The sequence below is a fragment of the Macrotis lagotis genome, chromosome 3, assembly GCF_037893015.1.
Source record: "Macrotis lagotis isolate mMagLag1 chromosome 3, bilby.v1.9.chrom.fasta, whole genome shotgun sequence".
Lineage (NCBI taxonomy): Eukaryota > Metazoa > Chordata > Mammalia > Peramelemorphia > Peramelidae > Macrotis > Macrotis lagotis.
In genome coordinates, this window is record NC_133660.1 from 81,615,947 (window position 1) to 81,641,562 (window position 25,616).

General features: G+C 33.3%; 1 protein-coding gene across 5 annotated transcripts in view; it reads right to left on the minus strand.

The window, feature by feature from the left end:
• Positions 1-25,616, minus strand: part of WDR17 (WD repeat domain 17) — a 93,320-nt gene that overhangs the window by 12,004 nt on the left and 55,700 nt on the right. For 2 of the 5 annotated variants that reach the window (XM_074228939.1, XM_074228937.1), the window contains 11 exons: positions 24,344-24,493; positions 24,128-24,258; positions 23,651-23,776; positions 22,132-22,287; positions 20,127-20,191; positions 12,156-12,288; positions 11,341-11,432; positions 7,593-7,692; positions 6,855-6,994; positions 4,348-4,368; positions 1,709-1,820 (listed from right to left, as the gene is read on the minus strand). In XM_074228939.1, coding sequence (XP_074085040.1) covers positions 1,709-1,820; positions 4,348-4,368; positions 6,855-6,994; positions 7,593-7,692; positions 11,341-11,432; positions 12,156-12,288; positions 20,127-20,191; positions 22,132-22,287; positions 23,651-23,776; positions 24,128-24,258; positions 24,344-24,493 — 1,226 coding nt within the window. Of the gene's footprint in view, positions 1-1,708; positions 1,845-4,347; positions 4,369-6,854; positions 6,995-7,592; positions 7,693-11,340; positions 11,433-12,155; positions 12,289-20,126; positions 20,192-22,131; positions 22,288-23,650; positions 23,777-24,127; positions 24,259-24,343; positions 24,494-25,616 lie in introns of all 5 variants that reach the window. The other 3 variants (XM_074228940.1, XM_074228938.1, XM_074228936.1) reach the window with 2 other exon arrangements.

Below are 25,616 nucleotides of genomic sequence, written 5' to 3' on the forward strand. Positions count from 1 at the left end.
ATGGATGACTTCAAATATAGAAGCCTTCTCAAAAAGCCTATTCCAACAATTTATGATGGTATAGAAGTAATCCACATGGAAAAACAAGGAGAAAAATGCCCATAGTATAGACCAGATGAATTAAATTCACTACTCCAAGTATGGCTTGAACCAAATTAAAATGTAATTGGGAAATGGTCAGCACAATACATAAAATCACATACAACACAAATAATGTTAATTTATAGCTCTCTAAGCCAATACGGCCATAGGGATCTATTCCTACTTGAATTTGATACCACTGGTCCATATCATATGCTATATAGCTAGATGATCAGCCCATACAGTTGGCAATTCAAGATGAATATCCTGAACAAACAATGCAGATGATCAATGATCTGGGAGATGAATAAATAAAACTGTTAGATTGTAACAGTTTCAACAGAAATTTCATAGCACTCTCAATGAATCTAAGTTTTAAGAACCACTAATATATGTAAATATGTGTAATAGATGTATTTGGTAAAACATGAAACCCTACAAGCTCTTCAAGATCAGTTTGCCCAAAGGGTAATGAATTCACACCTAGTATGCATAAATATATTGCAATCCTATTATCTGTGACAACATTCATTTAAGAAGTGCCTATAAGATATACACTAACAAAAAGGGCATCAGTTATGTTGAAAGTGAGGGGTAACAAGAGCTTATGGATGGTCCAGCTGCAAGGCTGGTACACAAGTAATCCTCAAAACCAGAAAAAAAATTGGCATGTTTGAGGATCAGAGAAGACATGAATAAGAATTTCATAGGAGAAGTTTGGATGGATTCCAATCTGCACAGCTGGAGAGAGCACCTACACTGAAAAGAAATTGAAAGAAGTGAGTGATGGAGAAAAGGGATTAGACTTATTCTGAGCAGCTGAGAATAGAGCTAGGACCAGAAGGGAGACAGATTTTAGTTGCATATCATATCTTCCAAACTAGAAGAGATGAAAGCCATCTGCAACAAGGCTTATTCATTTAAAGTGTATAAGATGAATCTATATTGATGTATAATTTTATCGGCATAGGGAAATTCCAGTAAGGAAACTCCTTTTACCAATACAAATGGGCAACTATTCTATAATTAATTGGCTTAGGGAATAGACTAGAGATACTGAGAGGTTAAGGGACTTAGCCCCAGAAAATCAATAGGTAACAGGCAGAACTTAAACCAAACTCTATCCTGAAACCAGTTTTTCTGCCCATTATGTCACATAACTTCTTTATTCTACTTCTAGTTATCATATATAATTCCCTCTCCTATTTTAGCAGCAAAAATACTTTCAAAAAAATATCAAGAATACATTTGGTACTTAATGGGTTGTAAAGAAGTTGACCCTTATATCAATCCACATTATTATAGACTATTTAAAATAACTAGATAGTTTTAGGTAGAAATATTTTAGTGGAGAAAATGATGAGCTGGTGGATTTAGAAAAATATGGAAAGACTTGGATTATGAATGAAGATGTGATCCCTTTCAGAAAAACAGGATAAGAGGATTATAAGCATAATAATATATATATGAATATATGGTTATATATGTGTATAATTATGTATATATCTGTAAAATGATCTGGAGAAGAAAATGGCAAAATCAGTCTAGTATCTTTATCAAGAACGCCCCAAATGCCATCACAGAGAGTGGGACATGACTAAAATAATTCAGTAGCAACACAATGTACCTTCTCATGTAGGTTATTTATCTCTTCAGTACATCCTGGGTAGAAAGCACATAGTTTTACTAAATGTAGCTCATTATTAGGAATCCGCAAGAGAAGATCCATTGCCAAATCCCTATTCAAACAGTAAAAAGAGAAAATTATTCAAGAGAACCTAAATATAATATTTATAAAATTGTCAAAATTATAACACTTTTAATATCTCCCCCTGACATTATTTTCACATAAAATAGTAATTTTACGTTGAATCTTAGAACTCTTCATCTAAGTGTAAGTCATTAACATTAAGGGAGAATGAAGAAAAATTCATCTTGCCACTCATATACATTTCATGATTCTCAATTGCAAGTGTATGTATGTGTGTGTATATATATATATATATATATATACACATATACATATGCATGTATGTATATATGAGTCACTGTGGATATGATTGTGTATATTATGAACTTTATTTAGAAATTTAGAGTCTAACAAGGAGTTCCAGGTCCTTTTCTCACATTCAATTGATTAATCAACTTCTCTTAAAGTCAAATCATGGACATTTACTTTGAACATAAAGTAATGCTAAATTAATTACAGAACATGGCTCTTTAAATTTTACTGTTTTTAGACTTTAGGTACTTCTTAGTAAACCTTCAGACAATCAACAAGACAACAAACAAACAGAGGGATGCAACTGATGGATTCCATTTTATAAAAATTCATTTAATGATTCACAAAATTAGATGCATAAATTCATAAGTAGATTAAAATACAAAAACTGAACTGAGAACATTACAATTTTAAACAGACTCCCTTTAAACTACAATATGGAAGTTTTGACTAGCTATTACAAAAAAAGTATGTAACAATTTGAGAAATATGCATAATCAACTTTCAGTTATACAAATTATGATTTTTATTTTTCCTGATTCTTTGTTTTTCTTCCTCTTACTGCTTCTTGTCTTTGGTTTACTATTATTTTATAAACAGTGTTAATAGAAAATGAAGAAAAGATGAAGGAATTTATAAAACTCTAAGCTATTTGAATAATATTTGTTTTAGACCTAGTAACTGTCCAATGAGGGAGGCAGTTTGAAAACTGTTCATTGATATGGTGTGTGAAATTATTAACAGGAAAACAGTGCTAAATTATAAATAATTAATTTGACATTGGTAACTTTGTATCTACCTCAACAAAATCTTATAGTATTTCAAACCAAGAATTCTTTACCTTTTTTATATCATAGATTCCTTTGACAGAAGGTGAAGTCTACAGATTCACCTTTCTCAAAATAATATTTTTAAATAAATCAAATAAATACTTAGGATTATTAAGGAAACCAAGCAAATTTAAATATGATTATCAAAATTTTTTTTAGTTCACAGAATCCCTTCAATTTATCTACAGACAACAGGCTAAGAATCCCCATTCTAAACTAATAAAATATCACTACTTCAAAATTTCAAATACTTAATTATGGGCAGTGTGGGCATTTTCTCCATAAATGCAGATTACCCATATCTTAGTAGAGGATCTTCTTGAGATAATGTGGAAAAAACAAATAATCCTTTTGGGGCCAAACTTTTGGTGATGAGTCATTCTAAATTTATAGTCAGTAGTTAGCTTATTCTTGGATGTTTCAGACCCTTCCTTAGTTGAAGTTTTTGAGCTGAAGTTCAAAAATCCTGCCAGAGTTTTCATCCCACCAACATACTCAGAACTGCCCTTAATCACAAAATCACCACCCTGGAGCTAGTCTGATGATGAGTCTCTTAACAAGCTGAAAATGCTATTCCTTAGATGCCAGGGAAACTGCCTACTGTTCAGCTTCATGCTTGAAGCTTTTCCCAGCATGGTATGTATGCTGTGGCTTTTTTTCCCATATAGCTTGTTGGGATTCACCTCTATTGCTACTATAATCATTAATAATAACTTAAGAAAAAATAGTTTATGGGTAATGAAAGAGAAATTCCATTTTTTTGTGAATTCCTCACTAACACTAAGAACTAATTAGTAAAATAAGTTTAGCTAAATACATTTAAGGATACTGTTAGGAATTTCATTTGAAATCTGTTCTTAAGCTTTTTGTGGTCTAGAGTTAAAGGGGGGAAAATCTTCTTGGAGTTTATATTAAATGGCTTAGGCCTGCAGATACCTTTTCCTTCCCCTTCCCCTTCCTCTTCCTCTTCCTCCTCAGCATTTTCCTCTTCCTCCTCAGCATTTTCCTCTTCCTCCCCAAGCTTGAAATTTATTTATAATTATTTGTTAATGTAGACATATAAGATATAACTGTATTTTAACTTTTAACTTGATTTACCTTGAGATAATTAGATATGTCAATGGTAAATTATTAAAAACTACACAAAGAATTAAAAATGTTAATTTTTCTTCTCAGACCACATTGGACAATTTTTTTATTATAAGTAGTTAGAGGCAATTTATTAGACAAGGTATACCTATAAAGTAATAAGACTTATATTCATGTACAATGTTGGAACTGATCTCATATTTTGCTGTTAAACCTTGTATTACTGTGAATAATCTGATTGAGTTTATTAAGAAAAATAATGATTCAAAAACATTTCTTTGATAATGTAAAACTGGGCTTTTCAGTGTATTATTTAAATTATGGCCTTATAAAACTATAAAATACCTGTATCCAAGAAATGGAAAGCTATAAAGAAGATGTTGAAATAACAATGAATATCCAGAGGAATCAAATTTATCATCTTAAACCATAAACAAAAAAACCTATTACTCTTGGTTTATTAACAATGATTAAACTTATATTCTTATATTCTATAGGCTAATTTAAAGGTGTATTTTCATCACTTTAGGCTGTTAGCAATTACAAAGACTATAGTTGCTCTTTGGAAATTACTCTGACTCTAAATAAAAGTTTCTATTTTCAACTTTGTTCAAAATATGTGTATATATATATATATATATATCTTGTTGTGACATAAAATACAACTGGAAAATTGGAGGGATCTTTGAGAGTCAAACAATGAGCATGTTTTGCCTTCCAGGCACTGAAAATAACAAAGACAAAAATGAAACAGAACCTTGCCCTCAAGGAGCTTCCATTCTATTGGGGGAAACAAAGGTTATATAGTATATAAAATAAATCAATTTATGGGGAAGATATTAGCACCTAGGTGGGTCAATAAAGGTTTCATTAAAAGGTGTAGTTTGAAATGAGCTTTGAAAGAAAGAGGCATTTAAAGAGGCTGAGTTTGGGAGTGAGTGGAGTAATATAAAGGTGTGTGTGTGGTGGGGGAGGGTGGGGAGTGAATAACATTGCAGGTGGTGCAATGGATAGAGCACCCACACCTTGAAACAGGAGGATCTGATTCAAATCTGGCATCAGACATTTACTTATTTGACCCTGGTCAAATCACTTAACCACTATTGCCTTTTGGTGGGGTAGCTAGGTGGTGCAGTGGATAGATAACTGGCCTTGGAGTCAGGAATACCTGGGTTCAAATCCACCCTCAGACACTTAATAATTACCTAGCCGCATGGCCTTGGGCAAGCCACTTAACCCCAATTGCCTTGAAAAAAAAATCTAATAAATAAATAAATAAATGGATGAATAAACAAATAAATAAATGAGCAAATGAATGAATGAATGAATAAATAAATAAATAAAAAGGGGGTTTGGCAAGGCTCTAAAAGCCAAATAAATGTCTTCCAGATCACAGAGGAAATATTGGAGGCAGAGGACTGGCACAAGCAGTTCTATCCCTTCAACAGCTACATGTAGTATATATTGGAAAGAGGAAACACAAGAGGCAAGTAGGCTACTGGAGTAGTTCAGGTAAGAAGAGAAGGCCTCAAGTTGAGTAGTACCCATTTGAGTAAAGGAAAGGATACAGATATAAGAAATGTAGAGGTAGAATTTTGGGGGTTACTACAGATCAAAGCTATAGCTATAAAAAGGTAAAAGTATAGTCAGATGAATAGTTTTATTACATTTGGTTGAGTTTCACAAATCTCATTTTTAAACATCATTTCAGAGTGATTTTTTGAAAGCAACCCTATTTTTTTTTCAGGAGTTACATCTACCTTTAATTTGGGGTAAAAGCCTCTTAAAGCAATAATCACTTAGAGGTAACTATACTATTAATTGATTTATTTCTTTGCTTAAATTTCTTTGGGGTAAGCTTGAATAACTATTACAATATTCAATCATATTAGAATGATTGGGTAGTTTCAAGGGACAAACTAACATTAAATGACTATGTTAATAAAGACTGGTTATAGGTCATACCCAAATCCTATTGGTCCTCTTAAAGGTGCAAGTTGAAGTAGAATAAATCTAGGAGATCTAATTCAAGGTAGAGTGCTGCTCTTGATTGAGGGTATGCCTGGAGGCAGCTAGGTGGTATAGTGGATAGAGCACTGGCCCTGGAGTCAGGAGAACCTGAGTTCAAATGTGGCCTCAGACACTTAATAATTGCCTAGCTGTGTGACCTTGGGCAACTCACTTGACCCTATTGCCTTAAATAAAATTTAAAAGAAAAAGGAAAAAATAGTGGGTATACCTAAAATGATGGAACATTTGTATTGTTTTTTTTTTTATCAAGTAAACATGTAAGAAAGGGGTCATGGTCAAATAATATCTTTACAAGCTCCAAGGAGTGGCAAATACCTGAGGAGGGGTAGAGTCTCAAAATTACCCCCCTCTTCCCTCTTCCTAGACTGAAAAATGACTCGGGCCAAGGCAGATGCTTATTATAGGATTCTTCTGACCTGTATTTGAAGGTCTACAATATAGTCCTGGGGTCTCCTGGAGTTTCCTCTGGGATTTGAGGAGCCAATCTAAAGAACCTCCCATTGCCCTCAGTTCCCAACATGTATCTGGAGTAAAAAAGCATTGCTTTGGGGTTGTCTAATGTTTAATATACCAAATAAGGCTTGGATTTACTACTAGAGAATGAAGGAGCTTGAATATATATATTTTATACCAACAAGTTCTCATTACTTTAATATTATAATCCATCCTAATGATTTTATTACCTCATTCTTATTTCTAGTCATATCTTTTTTTGTGAAGAGAATCCAGATCCTTCCTGCATATTTATTATCCAAAGCACCTAACAATTGTTTTTGTTTTTTAAAAAGCACTATGTGACATGATCTGATGAAAATCCTTACCATGTTGCAATTGTCATACACTTTCTTGCTAGTAATTCTAAGGCATAATGGGTTGCTGGTGCTGCCTTCTCTCTTAAGACAGTACCCATACTGACAGCCAACTCCAGTTCATTTCCACGAATCAGATATGCCATGGCAAGCTAGTTCGGTAAGAAAATATAATCTTTAGTATCATAGATGCCAATCAAGTTAATCATTCTTCACACCACCTCCCTCCAAATGTACAAATTATATTCACAAGAATGTCAATTTTATAATCTATGGGGTCAGATGAACCTATAAACTAAGTAAGATTACCTACATTCTTTAAAGGAACAGATTGAAAAAAGGAAACTGAAAAACTTGTGCAGCCAGAAAAGGTTTTACTGTCAGATTCAGATTATTCTAAAGTATCCTGGTACTGTTATTCTTGTAATTCATAATAGTCCTTCTCAAAATAGCCTTATTGTTAACTTTTTAGGAATAGTTTATAAAAATGTTTGATCCTAACATCTCAAATAATTCAAAAAATTAATCCAATATTAAAGCTTAAATATTAAGGAAAAATTATAATAGATATTCTCAGCAATGATTCAAGCAGAGAATATTATTTAAAAACTTAAGCGTAGTATATTAAATAGTTCCCTTGCAAAGAAAAGAAGCTTAAAAAACCATTTTTCTTCAATACTATTACATTTTATGATATAAAAAAGAATAACTGGTTTTTAATTCACATACAGAAATGCATAAATGTTGTACCTCAATATTATCCACAGCGAGATAGCAACATGCTGCCAGCACTGCTTGGCCATCTTGGAAATACCATTCTGCCAGCTCTTTACTGACCCTCTGTAAGATTCTGTGGTAGGAAAAAAAATGATTTAATTCTCCATAAACACAGAAAAAAACCCATCTTCCATTGTCACAAGTTATTAAAAATAGCTTTTAGATAGCTAGCAATAAGCAATATTGATGAAGTGCTTTAAGATGAACAGAAGACTTTCCCCACAACCTAAAGAAGATCACTGAAGCTGAGTTTCTCCCCATGAATGAGTGTCAGAGGACTGATTCAAACATAGCTTCCTGACTCAGTTTAGTGATCTTTCCTCTATACCCAAATGTATGCAATATGAGTAGGCAGATGACTAAATAGGGTTCTGAGGACTGTGCAGTAATGAGTATACGATATGGCCCTAGGGTACAGAAACTTTAAGGGCCACTAATAAGTGCTCCAAGTCTTCCAAGGAAGAAGGCGTGGGGGCATAGGGTGGCAAGGGGTTGGAGGCAGGTAAAGTGGAGCATTTCAAGGATTCTAGAGCTATCTCCACTAACAGTATAGAGAGAGCTATGGCTTCTGGGAATGGCTCTGACTCTTCTATCCCTCCTATCCCTGAGAATTCCCTTTCCTTTAAATCTTACCCCTCAAGATCCCAGATCTTTTTTGGAGAAGAGTTGGAGGCCAGAGTATTCCTGGAAGGAATGTAGCTCTCCCTGATCTACTGCTTATCTCTAGCCAGGTAAGCGGGGACTTCTGCTCAGAAGGCCAGGGCATTTCTGCCTTCAAGGAAAGCCAAACTTCAACATCTGGGCAGAAAAAGCATTGACTTGGGACTCAGAGAATGAGGTTCTGGTTGCTGCAACAAACTCAAGGTCTTTGTTTACTTTTCTGTAAAATGAAGAAGCCGGAAAAGGTTTCTTCTTCCAGTTTTAACAATCTCAATCTAAGAGAGCTGGGCTTCATATCACTGTCTCAATCCAATTTCATTTTCAGTAAGGGTTTCATGAACTTTCTGTAATCTTAAATAAACAATGCAGTTTCAAAAAAAATGCCAAAGAGTGGGAATCTTTGATTTGCATCAATGTAGGAAATTCCAAAACTGAAAAAAATCAAGGTTTCATGGGTGCCTACCTTGACCCCATATCTTCTACAGAACAATGTATGCCATGAATTTAAATTTGATGGTGACTATCTTTATTTAAATTCACATTACTTCTGGTTAGGACCTAGTTGGGATGAAAAGAGCTAAGTTGTTTACTCCTTGGTTGATTGGTCTCTGGGGTCAATTCCATAATGAATTAGGGATGAAGTGCAACCTCTCCCTGTAGGAAGAGCAAAGAACTGCCTCAGTCAACTTGGTGAGTTTAGGAAAGGTGAGGAGCTTTCATTTGGGACCTTGATAAGATTGCTCTCAAGAGAGGGTGGACCTTGTTAGATGACAACTCAGAGAAGAGGATGTTAAGGGTGATTTATAGACTCCATTATCTTAGGTTTGAGCTATTCCTTTGTAACTAGGTTAGTAAAATGGGAGCTTTCTTTAGAACACAGAGTTAAGAATGAACCTGAACACATAGCATTCTGCCAGGGAGCTGCAAAAGGCTGCCTTGGAGTAGAGGTACATGATTATGGCATGTGTTTTATATACTTGGCCCCATTATGAAGTTTCTGACCCCATATTCCTGACCTCTAAGCCCCTAGACATGAGGTAGTGGCCTCTATAACAATCTCAAATTCATTTCCCTTTCAAGTGGAATCCAAACTAGAGAAGGTAGAAGAGGCAATAAAAAGGAAAGAAACATCCTAATGACTATGAATCACTGTGAATATTTAAATTTTTTTTTCATTTTTCTAAGGGACAAAATAAAGACTGTCCTGTATTCGATATAAATTGTTACCCTGAGTGCTAATATGGAATCTCTGACCCATTCCCTTCTGTGAATATTTAAATTTTTTTTTCATTTTTCTAAGGGACAAAATAAAGACTGTCCTGTATTCGATATAAATTGTTACCCTGAGTGCTAATATGGAATCTCTGACCCATTCCCTCCACATAATATTGAGACCTGGGAATGAGTCATTTTTGAAATGTATTTTGAGGTTTCCAGGAAGTCATTTGGAGTTGGACAAAAACAAATGAAGCAATATAATTTGAGGAGCCATGCCCAAGTTTGAACCCAGGTTGGCCCAGAGTCAAGGGTTCTGGGCCTAAGAATCCTTTATGAGTCATCCCTAACCTTCCCTAACATTCTTCCTCCTTGGTTCTGTGGAAGGATTTTGTCTAAGAATCATCCTGCACAAGTCCTTTTTCACATTAGATTCAGTGCATCTTGAGTGAGCAGACAGCAGCATGAAAGAGATTAGAGAGAGGTCCCTCTCTTAGAGGGTGTTCTTTTCAAAGAAGTGCTAATACCAAGAGCCTTTTCTTTTTTGATCAAGTATTTGTCATTTGATTCATATTTTTAACAAGTATTAAATAAAAGATTATATAATAAAGACTGCTTAAGTTTTTTTAAAGTTTTGTTTTGCAACTATAAAACATTTAGTAACATTTTGGGAAGCTATAAGTTTACAACTTATAAGAAAGTTATAAACAACCATGTTTCCTTGAAAATGACAAGGTCTCATGGGAGTAGTTTGTTTAGGGGATTATAGCATGTTCCCAAATATGTTTATTTAAAAACTTTTTGAAGCCCTAAATGATGGATTTTTGATTGGGTCAGAATAGTTGAAATCATGACTCTCCCAGGAAATCTAGGTAATTATAGGCCTAAAGCACCTAACTGGTTAGAGTATATAGGTAAAAAGTATTCTCTGGGTAACCTTGGACAAGGCATCGTTTTCCAGATCATGATTTCCTCATCTATAAAATGATTCATAATCCTTAGAGAATATAGACTAAGTAAGCAGAGTAAGTATTGAATATTCATGTCTCAGTGGTGAGCTATTCAATGACTCCTCAAAACCACATACTTTTAAGTTAAATCTGTATTTTTAATATTTTCCCATCAGTTTCTTAGGCCTAAAAAAAACAGCAAGACAACAAGTCAAATCCTAACTTGTAATATATGTTGCAGATTTCCAAGATATAAAAAGCTTACATTGAAAATCTCAAAATAGAGCTAGCACACCCCTACATACAACAGATACTTATTGCTTTGTTAAGTGACAATCTTCCTGGGTCTCTCAGTTTCCTTATATGTAAGATGAATAGGTTATCCTGGACACGCCTTCACACTCTAAATCTATTATCCCAAGGTAACTATCAGTGGTGACAGCAGTGACAATGGTGATGGAGAGTACAAGGAATAGTGTGGAGCTATTTATTGGATGATAGAGGTCATTAGTAAGTTGAAAAACCCTATTTGCATTTTTATAACTAAAATTTCTTCCATTTTTACAATGAAATGGTAGCATTCCAATTTTAAAAATACAATTACCTCATTAATTTCAAGTTCTTTGTATAGTGCCCAAGTTCCCTACTTCTCTCTTTCCTCAAAATCTTTAGCTTTCCTAACAGCATCATAGAGATGTATACAGACTGCTTCACTCCTTCCAGCAATTCTTATAGGTTTTTGCAAAAAGCCTTAGATGGAGAAAATTATAATGGATTATATAAGTCATCCCCTTTCTCTATGGGGTTAAGAGAGTAAAGACCAGTGTCAAGAAATAATAAATGGCAACAATAACTACATACATGTATACACATGTATACATATGCATATCACTCACTCATTGTAATCATCCATGTTGTTTCCGTCAGAATATGAAGATCCATTATGGATGGAAATTTCTGGAGTCTGTATATTCCCCTCGCAAGCAGCCTAGAAATTAAATAAATATTTGGTAAAATCAGTTTCTGTTTGACAATTTCAGAAGACTTCACTTTAGAATTAAATAATATAAAACATATACTTTCATATGTAACTATTTGTTTGAAGTATACTTTGAAATATGGAATTCTATTAGGATGTATGTGGGGGCTTTTGGCATAGGAAATACTGTCCATTGCTCAGACCCTAAATCTTCAGTAACATCTCTATATAGTTTTAGAGGTGCTTCAAGACACTGACAGTCTAAGACTCTTACTGAGAATCATCTTAACTCATATACTATAGGTGGGTCTAAGAAGCCAGACTCAGATCTGGGTCATCCTGATTCTACCACTGCCTCTCTCTACACATTCCATGATATCTCTCATAAATGATGATGAAATGTCTTTCAAAAACTAATGATAACCTAAAAAATTAATGATAACAAAATTTAGTAGGCTTACACATTACCAGAAGAAGTAGTTTTAAGCAAAATGTTACTAGGCCTACAAATTACCAGCAGAAGCAGTTTTAAGCAAATGATTATTTTAAAAAATTTTATTTTAAAAACTCTATGTTTGTATGATATATGTGTATATACACATACACAAATATAAAACATGTATATTGTTTCCATACACATGTGTAATTTTTTAAAAATTCAGTTTCCTACTTCCTAAAATAATCAGTGACTTTATTATGGTATATGAGAATTATATTAGTCCTTTGCCATACCTGTGCAATAAGGAGGGCTTCTTTAAGTTGACCTCTTGAAGTAAAAAAATTGACTAGTTTTTTCACATCCCCGGTAGCTATGCAATATGGGATGACTTCATCATCCACTTCCAGAATTAACTGCTCTGCTCTCCTAATAAAAAACAAATATTCCAATTAACAAAACTTTAACAATGAATTAATATAGAGACTTCAGGTTTCCAAAACATTTTGCATTACATGATCTCATGTGGTACTCACAAGTTGCTATTATCATCCCTATTTGACAAGAGAAAGAAACTGAGACTCAGAGAAAGCACATGCTCATGCTCATTTGGGTAACTGTCAGAATTGCTCTTGTATCAGAATGCACTCCCTTCTTAGAGGAAAGAATCATGGATAAACTAAGATATGCTGGAAGGTCCACAGGAGGTTTCCAAGCTCTGTTTATCCTATTACTTTACTGGCAGAAAAAAATTAAGGAGAACAATTTCCAATCTTTCTAAAGGCCGTGAAATGATAGAAGCAATGGCCTGATCCAGGCCGTGAAATGATAGAAGTAATGGCTACCTCTTTGCTGTGGAAATTGAATGACCTTTTCTGTCAGGTAGTCAGCCAGTCAAGACAACAAGTATTTATACTAAGTTTTTACTTACTGTGCGCCAGTAACTGGACTTAAGCACTAGAAGGAAAAAAGAGAGGGAGTATACATTCTAAAGGGGAAACAATATGTAAATACCTAGGAACATATGAAACAAAATGAGAATAGATGAAAGAGAATCTTGACAAGGGAAGGCACTAAAGTTCTAAAATAGTCTGTCTTAGCTATGAAATGGGATAATTCACTGGTTTGCAAGAAATCTGGTAAAGACAACAGAAATTTAAAAGAAAACTTCATTCTGTAAAGTTTTTGCCCTTTTATCCTCATCATGAAGTTGAACATTACCAAAGTGAGAAATAAGGTCTCAGTAGAGTAATTAATATCCTTTTGGTAATAAAAAGGTATTTATGACCTGCAATAACTTCAAATTTCTCTAGAGTTATGGTTAGTTATTTGTTCCATTTTCTTTTGTTTGCATTTTTATGTCAGTTAATTTTTTGATTATCTTGTTTTCACCATTAGTAAGTTCCCTCAAAACTAAGTTTTTAGCAATGGAAATCAGGGAAACCTAATAATGCAGAGAAGATAAGAGGGAAAAAAACTTTAAACAAATTTAATGAAGCATTGGAAAAGCACTATGATTGTTCAGTTTGATGCCTTAGAAAAACCAGAAGTTTAGGGGCAGCTAGGTGGTGCAGTAGATAGAGCACCGGCCCTGAAGTCAGGAGTACCTGAGTTCAAATCTTGCCTCAGACATTTAATAATTACCTAGCTGTGTGGCCTTGGGCAAGCCACTTAACCCCTTTGCCTTGCAAAAAAAAGAAAGAAAGAAAGAAAGAAAGAAAGAAAGAAAGAAAGAAAGAAAGAAAGAAAGAAAGAAAGAAAGAAAGAAAACCAGAAGTTCAAGTGAGTGTTGGAATTGGTTGGTGAACTAAAACTTAAAAAACTTTGGAACATAGAAAACAGAGAAAATGAGAATTCAAGGGAATGATGAAGGGCAAGTAGTGTCAGAAAAAGTAAAAGAAAAGGAAAATAACATCAAGAGGTGAGGCAACCTAGAAAAGACACAAGAGGTAGAAAGAAATGGCAAAAGGGAGAGAAAAGTTGAAAGTTGTAGCTCTGAAAAACATGATAAACCTGTGAAGTTCTTCTTTTATGATGAAGATGCCTATGATAGATTAAAAAGTTTGTCAGGGAGCTAGATGATAGAGGAATAGAGAGGAATGACTGAGCATTGATAGAAGATGGTGATGATGATAGAATATTGATGAGAGAGAAACTTTCAAGATTGGCTACACGGGGCGGCTAGGTGGTGTAGTGGATAAAGTACCGGCCTTGGAGTCAGGAGTACCTGGGTTCAAATCCGGTCTCAGACACTTAATAATTACCTAGCTGTGTGGCCTTGGGCAAGCCACTTAACCCCATTTGCCTTGCAAAAAAAAAACACTAAAAAAAAAGATTGGCTACAGACTCAGCATAGAATTAGTTCAATCCATTATACAATCTCTATCTAAATTTCAGTATGAGAATAATTTTTATTTTATGATTATTCCAAAGCACTGCAAAATTCTGAGAAAGATTTGGAGGAAATGGATGGAGGGGACTGTGATTTTATTCATTCTCAGGAAACTCTCAGAATGAAAACTCCATTTTCCGATGTAGACTAGCATCTCTTACATATATAACTTACAGTGTTACAAAGTTTACTGAGGAAGTGTGAGGTCAAATTAAATGATTCGCCAGCATCATGTATCCAGTGTATGTATGTGTATATATATATATATATGTATATATATATATATATACATATATATATATATATCAGCATGGTATTTCACACAAAGGATAAAGTCAATATATGATTACCATATGAATGAATGCTAAAATTATGAGAACTTGGTTTTGTGATTATTCAACAATATTTCTCTTAGACTATGATTAAAACAAATAAGTGTCTGGACAGTTCTGAAGATTCCTTCATCCTCCTGGTTGGTAGAGTCTTCTTACTTCTTGTTGTTCAGCTGTTTCAGTCATGCCTGACTCTTCATGATCCTATTTGAGGTTTTCTCGGTAGAGATAATGGAATAGTTTGCCATTTTTCTGCCTCTTCTTTTTCCTCTTCCTCCCGGGGTGGGGTGGGGGGGTGGGGGGAGTGTAATTGGGATTAAGTGATTTGCCAGTCACATAGCTAGCAAATATCAAGTGTTTGAAGCAGGATTTGAACTCAGGTCCTCCTGACTCCAAGCCTGATGCTCTATCCATTGCACCACCTCACTGCTTCATTTCCTATTTTCTTCTTAAGGTTATTTTACAGATAAGGAAACTGAGGCAAACAGGGTTCTGTGACTTGCCCAGGGTCACACAGCTAGTAAGGGTCTGAGGCCAAATTTGAATTCAGGAAGAGGAGTCTTCCTGATTCTAGGTCCAGCTGTCTACCCATTGAGCCACCTCACTGAATTCATTTTAGATATATTTTGCATCTACTCTTCTGTATTCAGGTTGTCTTCTCCATGATGTTCTTTGATGGCAGGAACAGTTTGTGCCTTTTTTTGTATCCTTGGTCCTTAGTGCAATGTTGGCTCAGGGAGTCCTTAATAAGTGCTCATTAAATGACTGGTGACAGAGAGAGCTAGAAGACTAGCAGAGATGCCATTTAGCAAATAGAATACAAAACTCAAAATAACAGCTCATTTTCCCGAATTTATACCTAAAGCCCAAAAGAGAAATGATAAATAAATTCTTGCTGGGAAATTGTCCTGCAGATCTGTAGAAGAGGGAGCACTCTGTCACATAGCTCAGGGCTTGAATCTTTGCAATGGTACTTCTAAAATCACAAGCCTGTGGCAGCAGCATTCAGCTGTAAATAAGAGCCTTCATCACTGGACATCAAGTCTGGTAATAGTGGGATAGGGGTTTATGTTTTCATTGCCATGGCAACTGGTGACTAAAGATTTTGTGTCTAATCTTGTTTAATTTTTTTTTCTTTTGGAGGACACCTGCAATTTTTTTCAGATCAATGACCTATGGTAGAAAATTTTATTCTTTACTTGTGTCCTGGAGGCATAACTACAGTTCACTAAATGAGGGTGGAGCAGAGTTAACAAGTCTTACTAAGTCAATATATTACTATCCTTAAAAATCTTGTTAAGACACTGGATCTTAGCATAAAATCATCTCAAAAGATAAGGGTTAGATGGAAATCCTTTTATCGTATCAATATATTCTATTATACTCTATGAATGAAGATAAGAGACAAGAAGAAGGAACAGCAAGAATAATTTGTGGGAATTTATAGAGCAGGTATTTTCAAAATGAAAGCAAGTTTGACTGTCAATTCCTAGTGTAATTCTCAGTACTTAACTTCATGGAATGGAAAACTGCATTGTAAGTGTGGTCCCCTTTTTTTTTCTCACTTCTTCAGTTCCCATGAGGTCCCTTTGTACCAATTGTTAATTAGTGATCATACCAATATTCATCCTTCAAACTTTGTAATCCAATTGGTTGAACTATATTAATAGCCTCAAAGTTTGGATATTTAGATTTGAATATAGTAGTTCCTAGAATTTAAACCTCAGAAATGAGGTTCAACTTCCAGGAAAGAAATCACTGAGCTCTGGGAATGGGTTGAGAAGAATCAGCTGTAGATCCTTTCAATTTTGAGAAAATTAATTGTATGTAATTATATAACCACATTTGTGAATTGTAAAAGTTCAGTTGTATCCTTTGATTTCTCCATAAAACTAATTATCTTTTAAAAATTAGCTAATAGTTAATCTACTTTACCATTTTTTAAAAGCTCCACTTTTATTAATTCCACTTAAAAATTTTTTTTTAGTTTTTTGCAAGGCAATGGGGTTAAGTGGCTTGTCCAAGGTCACACAGCTAGGTAATTATTAATTGTCTGAGGACATATTTGAACTCAGGTACTCCTGACTCCAGGGCCAGTGCTCTATCCACTGCACCACCTAGCTGCCCCCACTTTTAAATTTTAATGTTTATTAATTTTTTCTTTGGTTTTCAGGATTTCATTTTTTTTGCTTCTTTCTTGATTTTTAAAAAAATTAATTTTCTAGGTTTTTAATTACTGAGTAATTTGTTACTCTTTTCTATCTTTTGATGATGAAAGCATTTCATAATATACATTTTGACTTTATCCCAAAAAATTGTCATAAGCTAAATCAATTTCACATTTGTTATTTTTATGAAATTAAGTATCACCTATATTATTTGCTCTCTGACCCACTAATTCCTAAGCTATTTACTCTCCAATTAAGTTTTCATTCTTTCTTCAATGGTCCTATGCTGAATATAATTTTGTTTCATTGTGGGCAGTTATTCCAATTTTTATTGATGCTGCAGATTAAAAATATTTATACTCCTTTCTGTTCCTATCCAGTAATTGCCAGAAAGCTTCATATCTAAATTTTCTAAAATTCTACTCAGCCCTTTGCTTTCTTTTATTCATCTTCAGTTAAATTTAACTAGCTCAAAAAGAGGCACTTGGTGATTCCTCACTATTATAGTTTTGTTGTCTATTTTACTCATTAATTCATTTAATTTTTCTTTTAAATATTTAAATATTAAATAAACATAGCCATTCAGTAGATATATATCATGCTTTGATATTAATTCTATCACCTCTGGTAACTTTTGAGCAAAATGTAGCTTTCCTTTTTATCTCTTTTAATATAATTTGGTTTTGCTATTGCCCTATTTGAAAGTATTATTGCTATCTTGACTTTTTGAGTTTTTGATCTAGCTATAAAAGGTCACATAATAAACTAATCAGAAGAACAAGAATGAAATAATTTTTGAATCTATGGATGAGGAACAGTTCATAACCAAACAAGGGATAAAAAGATCATAGATGATAAAATATATGATTTTGATTACATAAAATTCTGCACAGAATCCTAGGACCTTCCCTCAGGGGAGCACTAAGTCCACCTAGAGGGAGAGCTACAATTATATAGCAAGAATGAAGCAAAATGAATAACTAAAAATAGTATTTTTTGAATTTTCTTTCAGTTTTGGTTATTAGTTCAACTACTTCCTATTTTGTTTAGCAAATGACTTCCCCTCACTGAGCCTCAGACTCTGAATCCGTAAAAGGAACGAATCATAGGATCATAGACTAAGAGTTGGAAGATCTCTTAAAGACCATTAGTCCAACTCCTTCATTTGTATATGAAGAAGCTTCATACTTTAAACCCAGTATAATATGCTACACAGAGACTTAATGAATGCTGACTTCCTGCTTCTGTCAAACTTGTCAGTCTTTTCACCAGCCCTCAGAAAATTCTCCAGTAGCTGTGAAGGAAAGGCAAAGTTGTGAAAAAAGGAGCCAAAACTCAATTTGATTGAAAGTGTTAAAAATTTTGTAAAGGATGCCGTGATTTTATGGCTTCTGTATCATTTGTGGTTTTGAACTGACCATCTTCTCTTTCCTCATTATTATGAATTAATTAATTAATTAATTGAAGTGTACTGCATTTTCTTCATATTTGTTAAAGGGTTTAATCAAAAAATCAGATTTCTCCATAGATTAATATAATTTTAAAATTATTTTTCTTCAGGAACTTGCATTAATACCTCCCTTGCCCCTACTGGACCAGTTCACAGCTTTGCCAGCAGTACATTAATGTGCCTTTTCCTATTGACCCTCCAACATAGGTCTGTCAGCTTTGCTTTTCTGATTGATGTTAAGGTAGAACCTTAAAGTCGTTTTTTTCCCTGCATTTTTCTTATTAGTGATTGAAAGTGTATTTGGTAAATAAATAAGTTGAACTTTTTCTCTTGAGAACTGTTGTTCATATTGCTTGATTCTTTTTGCCATATATCTAAATCAATTTCTTATATAATTTTGAAATAAGATCTCTATCAGAGAAACATACTGCAGAGGTTTTCTTCTTTCCTGAATTAACTATTAACCTTTAATATTTGCCTGTATTGTTTTTGTAGGTGCAAAACTTTTTAAATTTTATGTAATCAAAACTATATATTTTATCATCCATGAGCTTTTTTATCCCTTGTTTGGTTATGAACTATTCCCCATCCATAGATTCAAAGGTTATTCCCTCCTTTTTCTTCTGATTAGCTTATTATGTGACCTTTTATAGCTAGATCAAGAACTCAAAAAAACAAGGTAGTAATCATACTTTCAGATAATTATATTAAGAGATAAAAAGGAAAGATACATTTTGCTCAAAAGTTACTAGAGGTAATGGAATTAATATCAATACTTGACATATATCTACTGAATGGCTATGTTTATTTAATATTTAAATATTTAAAAGAAAAACTAAATGAGTTAATGAGTAAAATTAGACAAAAATTATAATAGTGAGGGATCTCAAAGTGCCTCTTTTTGAGCTAGACAAATTTAACTGAAAATGAATAAGAAAGAAATTAAAGGTCTGAGTAGAATTTTAGAAAATTTAGATAAGAAATTTTCTGGCAATTACTGAATAGGAATAGGAAGGAGTATAAATATTTTTTATCTGCAGCATCAATAAAATTGATCATTTAATAGAGATAAATACTCTATAAATATACAGAAAAGCAGAAATATTAAATAAATCTTACTGCCCACAATGAAGCAAAATTACGTTCAGCATAGGACCACTGAAGAAAGGATTAAAACTTAATTGGAGAATAAATAGCTAAAGAATTGGTGGGTCAGAAAGCAAATAATATAGATGATACTTAATTTCATTAAAATAACAGCAGTGAGACTGTTTCTTAGGTGATTGGCTGAGAAATTTCAGCACTACAGAATCAAAGGAAGGAAACCATTCGAGCTACAGGCACAGGAGAAAAAGCTAGAATCCTAATGTATTCCTCGATTGATTTCCAGTGCCTATATACATAGAGACTGCTAAGAGCTGCTCCTTAGATGAAACAGTTCTCTCATTCCTTGAGTTAAAATTTCATCTTGTTTCCAGGTAACCTAGCCCTTAACTTTTATATAGTCTATCACCTAAACTAATCTCTGTGACTTCCCCAATAACTATCTTACTTGTTTTCTTTGATAAAAAGGTTTGCTTACTCTTCATGATTGTCTTTTCTGTAATAAACATATGGTAGGAGGGGAAGATAAAATGATTAAGATTAAGTTAACTGATGCCCTTACTATTGGGAAGATTAATATCTTAAAAAAGTGTATCTCCAGAAAAATTAAGAAAAGTTGCTATTATCCTGAACCCCACCAAAGAATAATACCTCTAGATTTCAAATATTTGTTGTTTAATAGATAGATATAATTCTCTTGAAGATAGGAGAGAAAAGAGATGATAGTCCAGCAATGACCAACCTCTATCTAAAAAATGGAAACAAAGTTTTCTGAGTTCTGTAATGAAAGCATCATAATGTCTCCATATTTTTTGTCTTACCTCTGCATTAACTTCTTCCAATATTTCATTGAGACTCCTGGTGCAACTGATAGTGCTTTGTCCCACTAGAACAACAACAACAACAACAAAACACACCATAGCTTTGTTGATTGTGGTCACATTTCACCCTTAAATTATTTTTTTTCAATTTCCGAAACAATGGAGACATCCAAAGCATTAGAGATTTCAACAAAGATAATTTTATCTATCCCTCTTTCATGTTTTCTATAAAAAAAGCAATATTTTTTCTTTAAAAAAGGTGACCTGTTAGCATTGAATCAAATAAATATTACTATAGAAGTAAGGAAGATCTAAGTACAAATCCAGCCTCAGACTTACTAACTGTGTGATATGTGGGCAAGTAGATTAACCTCTACTTGTCTCAGTTTCTTCACCTCTAAAATGAAGATAATAATAGCATCTATCTCCCAAAATAGGAGAATAAAATGAGTGGTTTGTAAAGTGACTTGAAAGCCTTAAAAAGCTACATACACTTTAGTATTCACTTAAGGAAAACAAACTTAGGAGTATATTTTTAGAAAAAAAAATTCCTATATTTATTTTAATTTTAACTTATATATTTGGACTGAAAGGTCACTTCTTTATTCCTATATCCCCCCTGACATCTTATTATGCCACAATCTTGTTTCCCATAGAGTAAGCAATAAATTCTTCTTACAAGCCTTAGCTTACTCTATCAGGATCTGTTTTTATTCAACAATACAAGGCTTTGTTTCTAGTGTTCAGCTTTGTAACTAAAGTTGGTTATTGACTAAAATAAATAATTTCATAAACTATAACACAGGTAAAATTATATATCTATATAAATTATTTTTTAAAGATGTTCATCTCCCCAATAGTAAGGGCAATGTGAAATAAAGATGAAGAAAATAATGCCCTAATATAAATTTTCCTTTTGCATTACAAAGTTTTGAAACCTTCCCTGAGAAGATGTTTCCTACTTTTAAGTGAGTAGGATTTTCTTTTATTTATGCTATTAAACTCATAGCAAAGAAAATAATGCTAAGTATGTGACTGTACATAATTATCAGTATCTTATTTTCATAGGAGTAAGGGCAAAAATACCTATAATTTTGAACTTTTCAATCTCATGCCACATAACCCAACTGTCAAGCACGAAAATAAGATCCTTCATAGATGGTTGGATGGGGTAGTCATTTAAAATAACTGTGTTTTTAAATTAGATCAATTATATTTGGTGAAAATTATATTTTTCTATAAAGAATTGCTTTTTCATTTCCTTCTTGACTTTGAATTAATTTTGTATAAGAAGTGGTTCTGATAATGATCTAGGTACATAGGACTTAATTGCTGAGATATTTTCAAACACCAAAGTTGATTCTTTATTGGAGTAATTTATTATAGTTACTCCTAAACTGTATGCTTTTCTTACTTTAGTGTTTCCTCAAAGGTTTTTACTGTATTGGTTTAAAATAAAAAAAGAAATCTTTGTTCAGTTCTGAGATTATGACGCAGACAAAATGAATCCAAAATTTTGACTTACATATGTATGTCTGTATGTATGTGTGTGAGAGTGTGCATAAATGAATAGTATATAGTCTTTTGGAGCCTTCAATAAAAATATAATAATAAACTGAAAATCATGAAATATTTTTAAACTTGCTCTACGATATCAGGGATATGATATTTTAATATCTCTGGCTCCTTTAACTGATGGGTAATTTGTGGAAATGCCTTATCTAATTTTGTGAAATTCAGTTGTTAGTTTTATCCTCTACTTCTAATAATATTAGCAACAGTATTCCAGTATTAAAAATGGACTGACAGAAACAGACAATTTTGGGAGGGCAAAGACCTCCAGCAAGAATGTTTAAGTAGATTTGTAATTCTACTTCCAAACTGGTATTACTCTTGGTGTGTGTGCTTTCATAATAATCTTTAATTGGAAATTATTGTATAGATTTAGTAACTGTAATTTATTAAGTTTTCAATTGTGATTATTATTTGCTTTGAAACATCTTACCTCTCCAAGTTCAACCATAAGTTCACAGTATCTTTGAATGTTTCCTAATCTCAGGTGTATCTCAGCAGCTTCCTTCAGTCGTTCCTCCTTACTAGGTGCACCAATACCACCTCCAAATTTGGACATTTTAACTGTTGTTAGTTCTTGTGCTTTGGACTGGAAAAAGGAAACTAATGAATTCTGTGATTGCTAATAAAAATAATAAAATAATAAAATCACAAGACAGATTAAAAAAACAAGTTTTAATATTGGAATCATGAAGTCTATTGAGAAATATTCATGAACTAAACTGTTACTGACACCATCTCATTTGTTAACAGAAAACAGAACTAAGATACTCTGGGGCTACAGGAAAGAAGATGATATTTTTAATAATACCCAGGTACAGAATATAATTGTAGTTTAAAAAGCCAGTAAAGGGTGAGAGTGACTAAATTATGCATCTGTGATCAACAGATAAAAATATTTTGTCCTTCAAATGTAAAAATGATTGATCTACTCAAAATATTCTGAGTTATTCATCCCCAAGTTGCTTGTAGTGAGTCAACAATTCTCTCACCTGGTCTTTGATGTGACTAATAATAATGTATTTTTGTGATGTATCACCAGTTTAAGGATTCTGATCTTTTTTCCCTCTTTTGAGACACTAAGGAACTTTAAATGTCATCAAATAAAACTTGTTTGATGACTTGATACTCTAAATAACTATTTAAATGAATGACACATTATCCATTGTAAACATACATACATAACATCCTAGTCCTCAGGGTTTAGAAGCAAATATATCCAAGATGTATGGTCAAATTCTTGTGACTTCTGGTCAGGTACAGCAAATTCCAATAAATAAATTTCTACTTAAAATTCCAATATGCCCCAAAGGACCCAAAGCCCTTATAAGGATTCATTAGAATATGGGGTTAGTGCAACAACTTTGTAATTATTTACTGAAATTGTGAGACTAAAGGAGTTCAGGGAGGCTTCCTGTAAGGCATTAGAAAGATGTGAAAATGTATTTATAAAGATGAATTAGTCTGTGTTTTATTTGCATTTTTCAGATAATCAGCAATGTTGACATGATAGCCAAAAATAGCTAATGCAATCTTAGGTTGCTTTAGGGGAAGCATAGTGTCTCAAACAAGAGATGTTAAAGGGTTGTCCTAACAGAGTGTCCAAAAATAACAAGGAGGAGTGAATCTCCTGGCATTGAAAGTATTAAAGCTGAGTGACCATTTTGAGAACACTGTAGAGGGAATTACTACTTAGATAGGAGCCAAATGTGTTAGTCCCTCTTCCAGACACAGAGATGGCCTGCATCACTAATGCAAGATATAAGAAATATAAAAAGTACTAAACAAAGACAACGAGTGAATATGAACTCATTTACTGTTTATAGCATTTGCTTCTGGGTCTGTAGAACACATAAGCAAACTTTGGCACCATTTTCCTTTTCATGACCACCTGTAAAGAGAGTTTCCCCCTACTCTAGCCAAGGACATGAAAAATGGTAGGCTTTACTTACAGTTTTAAATCTAACCAAATGTTTCATATGCATAATTCCTTTGGAGTAGTCCTGGGGAAGTAAGCTATCATCTTGTCCTTTTATTACTGCAATGAGGTCCCATAAATTTTTGCTGCCTCCTGGAGGCTAAAGATTAAAATGGAAACATCATATACAATAGTGAATTTCAGAGCTTTTAAAAACACCATCATCATAATCATAATTCTCACTTATAGCGTCCTATAAAGTTTACAAAGCATTTTCCCCACAGAACTCCTGTGAAGTACATAAGCAAGCATGATTTACATGACTCATAAATGAACTGAGGCTTAAAGAACTTAGCACTATTTGTCCACAAATTCAAAATGAGGCCTCCTGATTCTCAGGGCAGAGCCTGTTCCATTATCCCACACTGCTATTTAAAAAAAATAAAAAGGAAAAAAGCCTACAGTGGCTAACTGGAGCTAAAAGTCCATGCTGAAGTTGCACAATACTTACTGATAAACATTCTGAAAACCATCTTAGTTTACTCTTTCGCTGATTACTTGTCAGTTTTTCTACTTCTTGTTTAATCTCTCTTGATACTTTACCACACAAGAGGGGGGGAGCACCTGATTCCATAGCACGATCTGGAGTGGAAATTCAGTGAGTCAGAAATATGGTTCCTTCTAAGATAAAAGCCAAGAGAATTTAAAATTTATATATGTTCAGTACCAGTGTTCCCAATGATTTCTTCCCATGATCTATCTGCCAGGATGTTTATTTGTAGAGGAGTGATTAAAGATATTAATGACCAGAGTCTCACTGTGGAATCCCGGGAGCAAGATGCCATAGTAAAGGGGCGATGTGGATGGCACGTTAACCCTAAATGGAAAGATTTAAAGCTATTTAACCTAAAGCAAGAATATTTTAAGATAATTTACATTTTACTTATAAACCTAACAAAAGATCTATAGGATTAAATCTGATATAAAGATACTGTGAAAAACTACATCAGGAAATATGTTAGCATTAGATTTTTCCTACATATTCTACAGAATTGTATTATGTCCATATTTTAATAAGTAAGAATAGAGAGAATAGAGGGGTACTTATATTTATAAATTAAAGTCAGTACTTTTCTCTTAGCATAGTCGAAGTTTTTTGTCCAATTTTTACGAAAGTATCCTTGGCTGTTGGGAGTGGGTATTGCAAGTTAGAATTTGCAGAGTGAAATGTTGCAGTTCAGGCTTATGTCCAATGTTAGCACTATGATTTTTTACAATATGCATTTTTTGGTTGTCCATAAAGTTACTAAAGAGAATTATTCAACTAGGAAGATAGCTCCTCTGAAAAGCTTACTCAAGGACATCATTTACAGTCAGAATCATTATTTCCTCTTCCCATTTTCTCTAGCTGGGCTCTTGATTACCTAAGAGCCATAAACACAAAAACAGTATCAAAAATTCTTTATGAGACCACTGTTCTATAAGATCTAAGTACGAATGAATCTCAACATCTCTTCTCTACTTTTAAAAGTCACGTATTTCTGAAAAAAAAAATCACCACTGCAATATGACTGAAACTAAAGGATTTTATGTAAACAAAAAAATGAAAGACATGATTTTTTAAACCATAAAACTAATTTTAAGGGAAGTAAACCTTAAAAATGTGTGAGATAGTTAATGTCTTTTATTAAATATCTATAAAGTATACATGGAATAGGTAATGGTTGAAAACAAGTTACTAGCTGCCAGATGAATATGTAATTGAAAAGTAACTATTTCTAAATTTGAAGAAATCAAAGGATGCTTACTCCTTTTTCTCCTAATTACTTTAATCAAATGCCTAGGGTTATGGCTTAGGCTTCCCACAGTAGTTATTTTTGCAATCCCAACACATTCAATGAATTTTCCAAGAAAGAATTCAGGACCATCAGTTTGGGTATGACTAAGTGATCTGATTTCCCATTCTTAATATGAGATAGTTCAATATTTTAATTAAATAT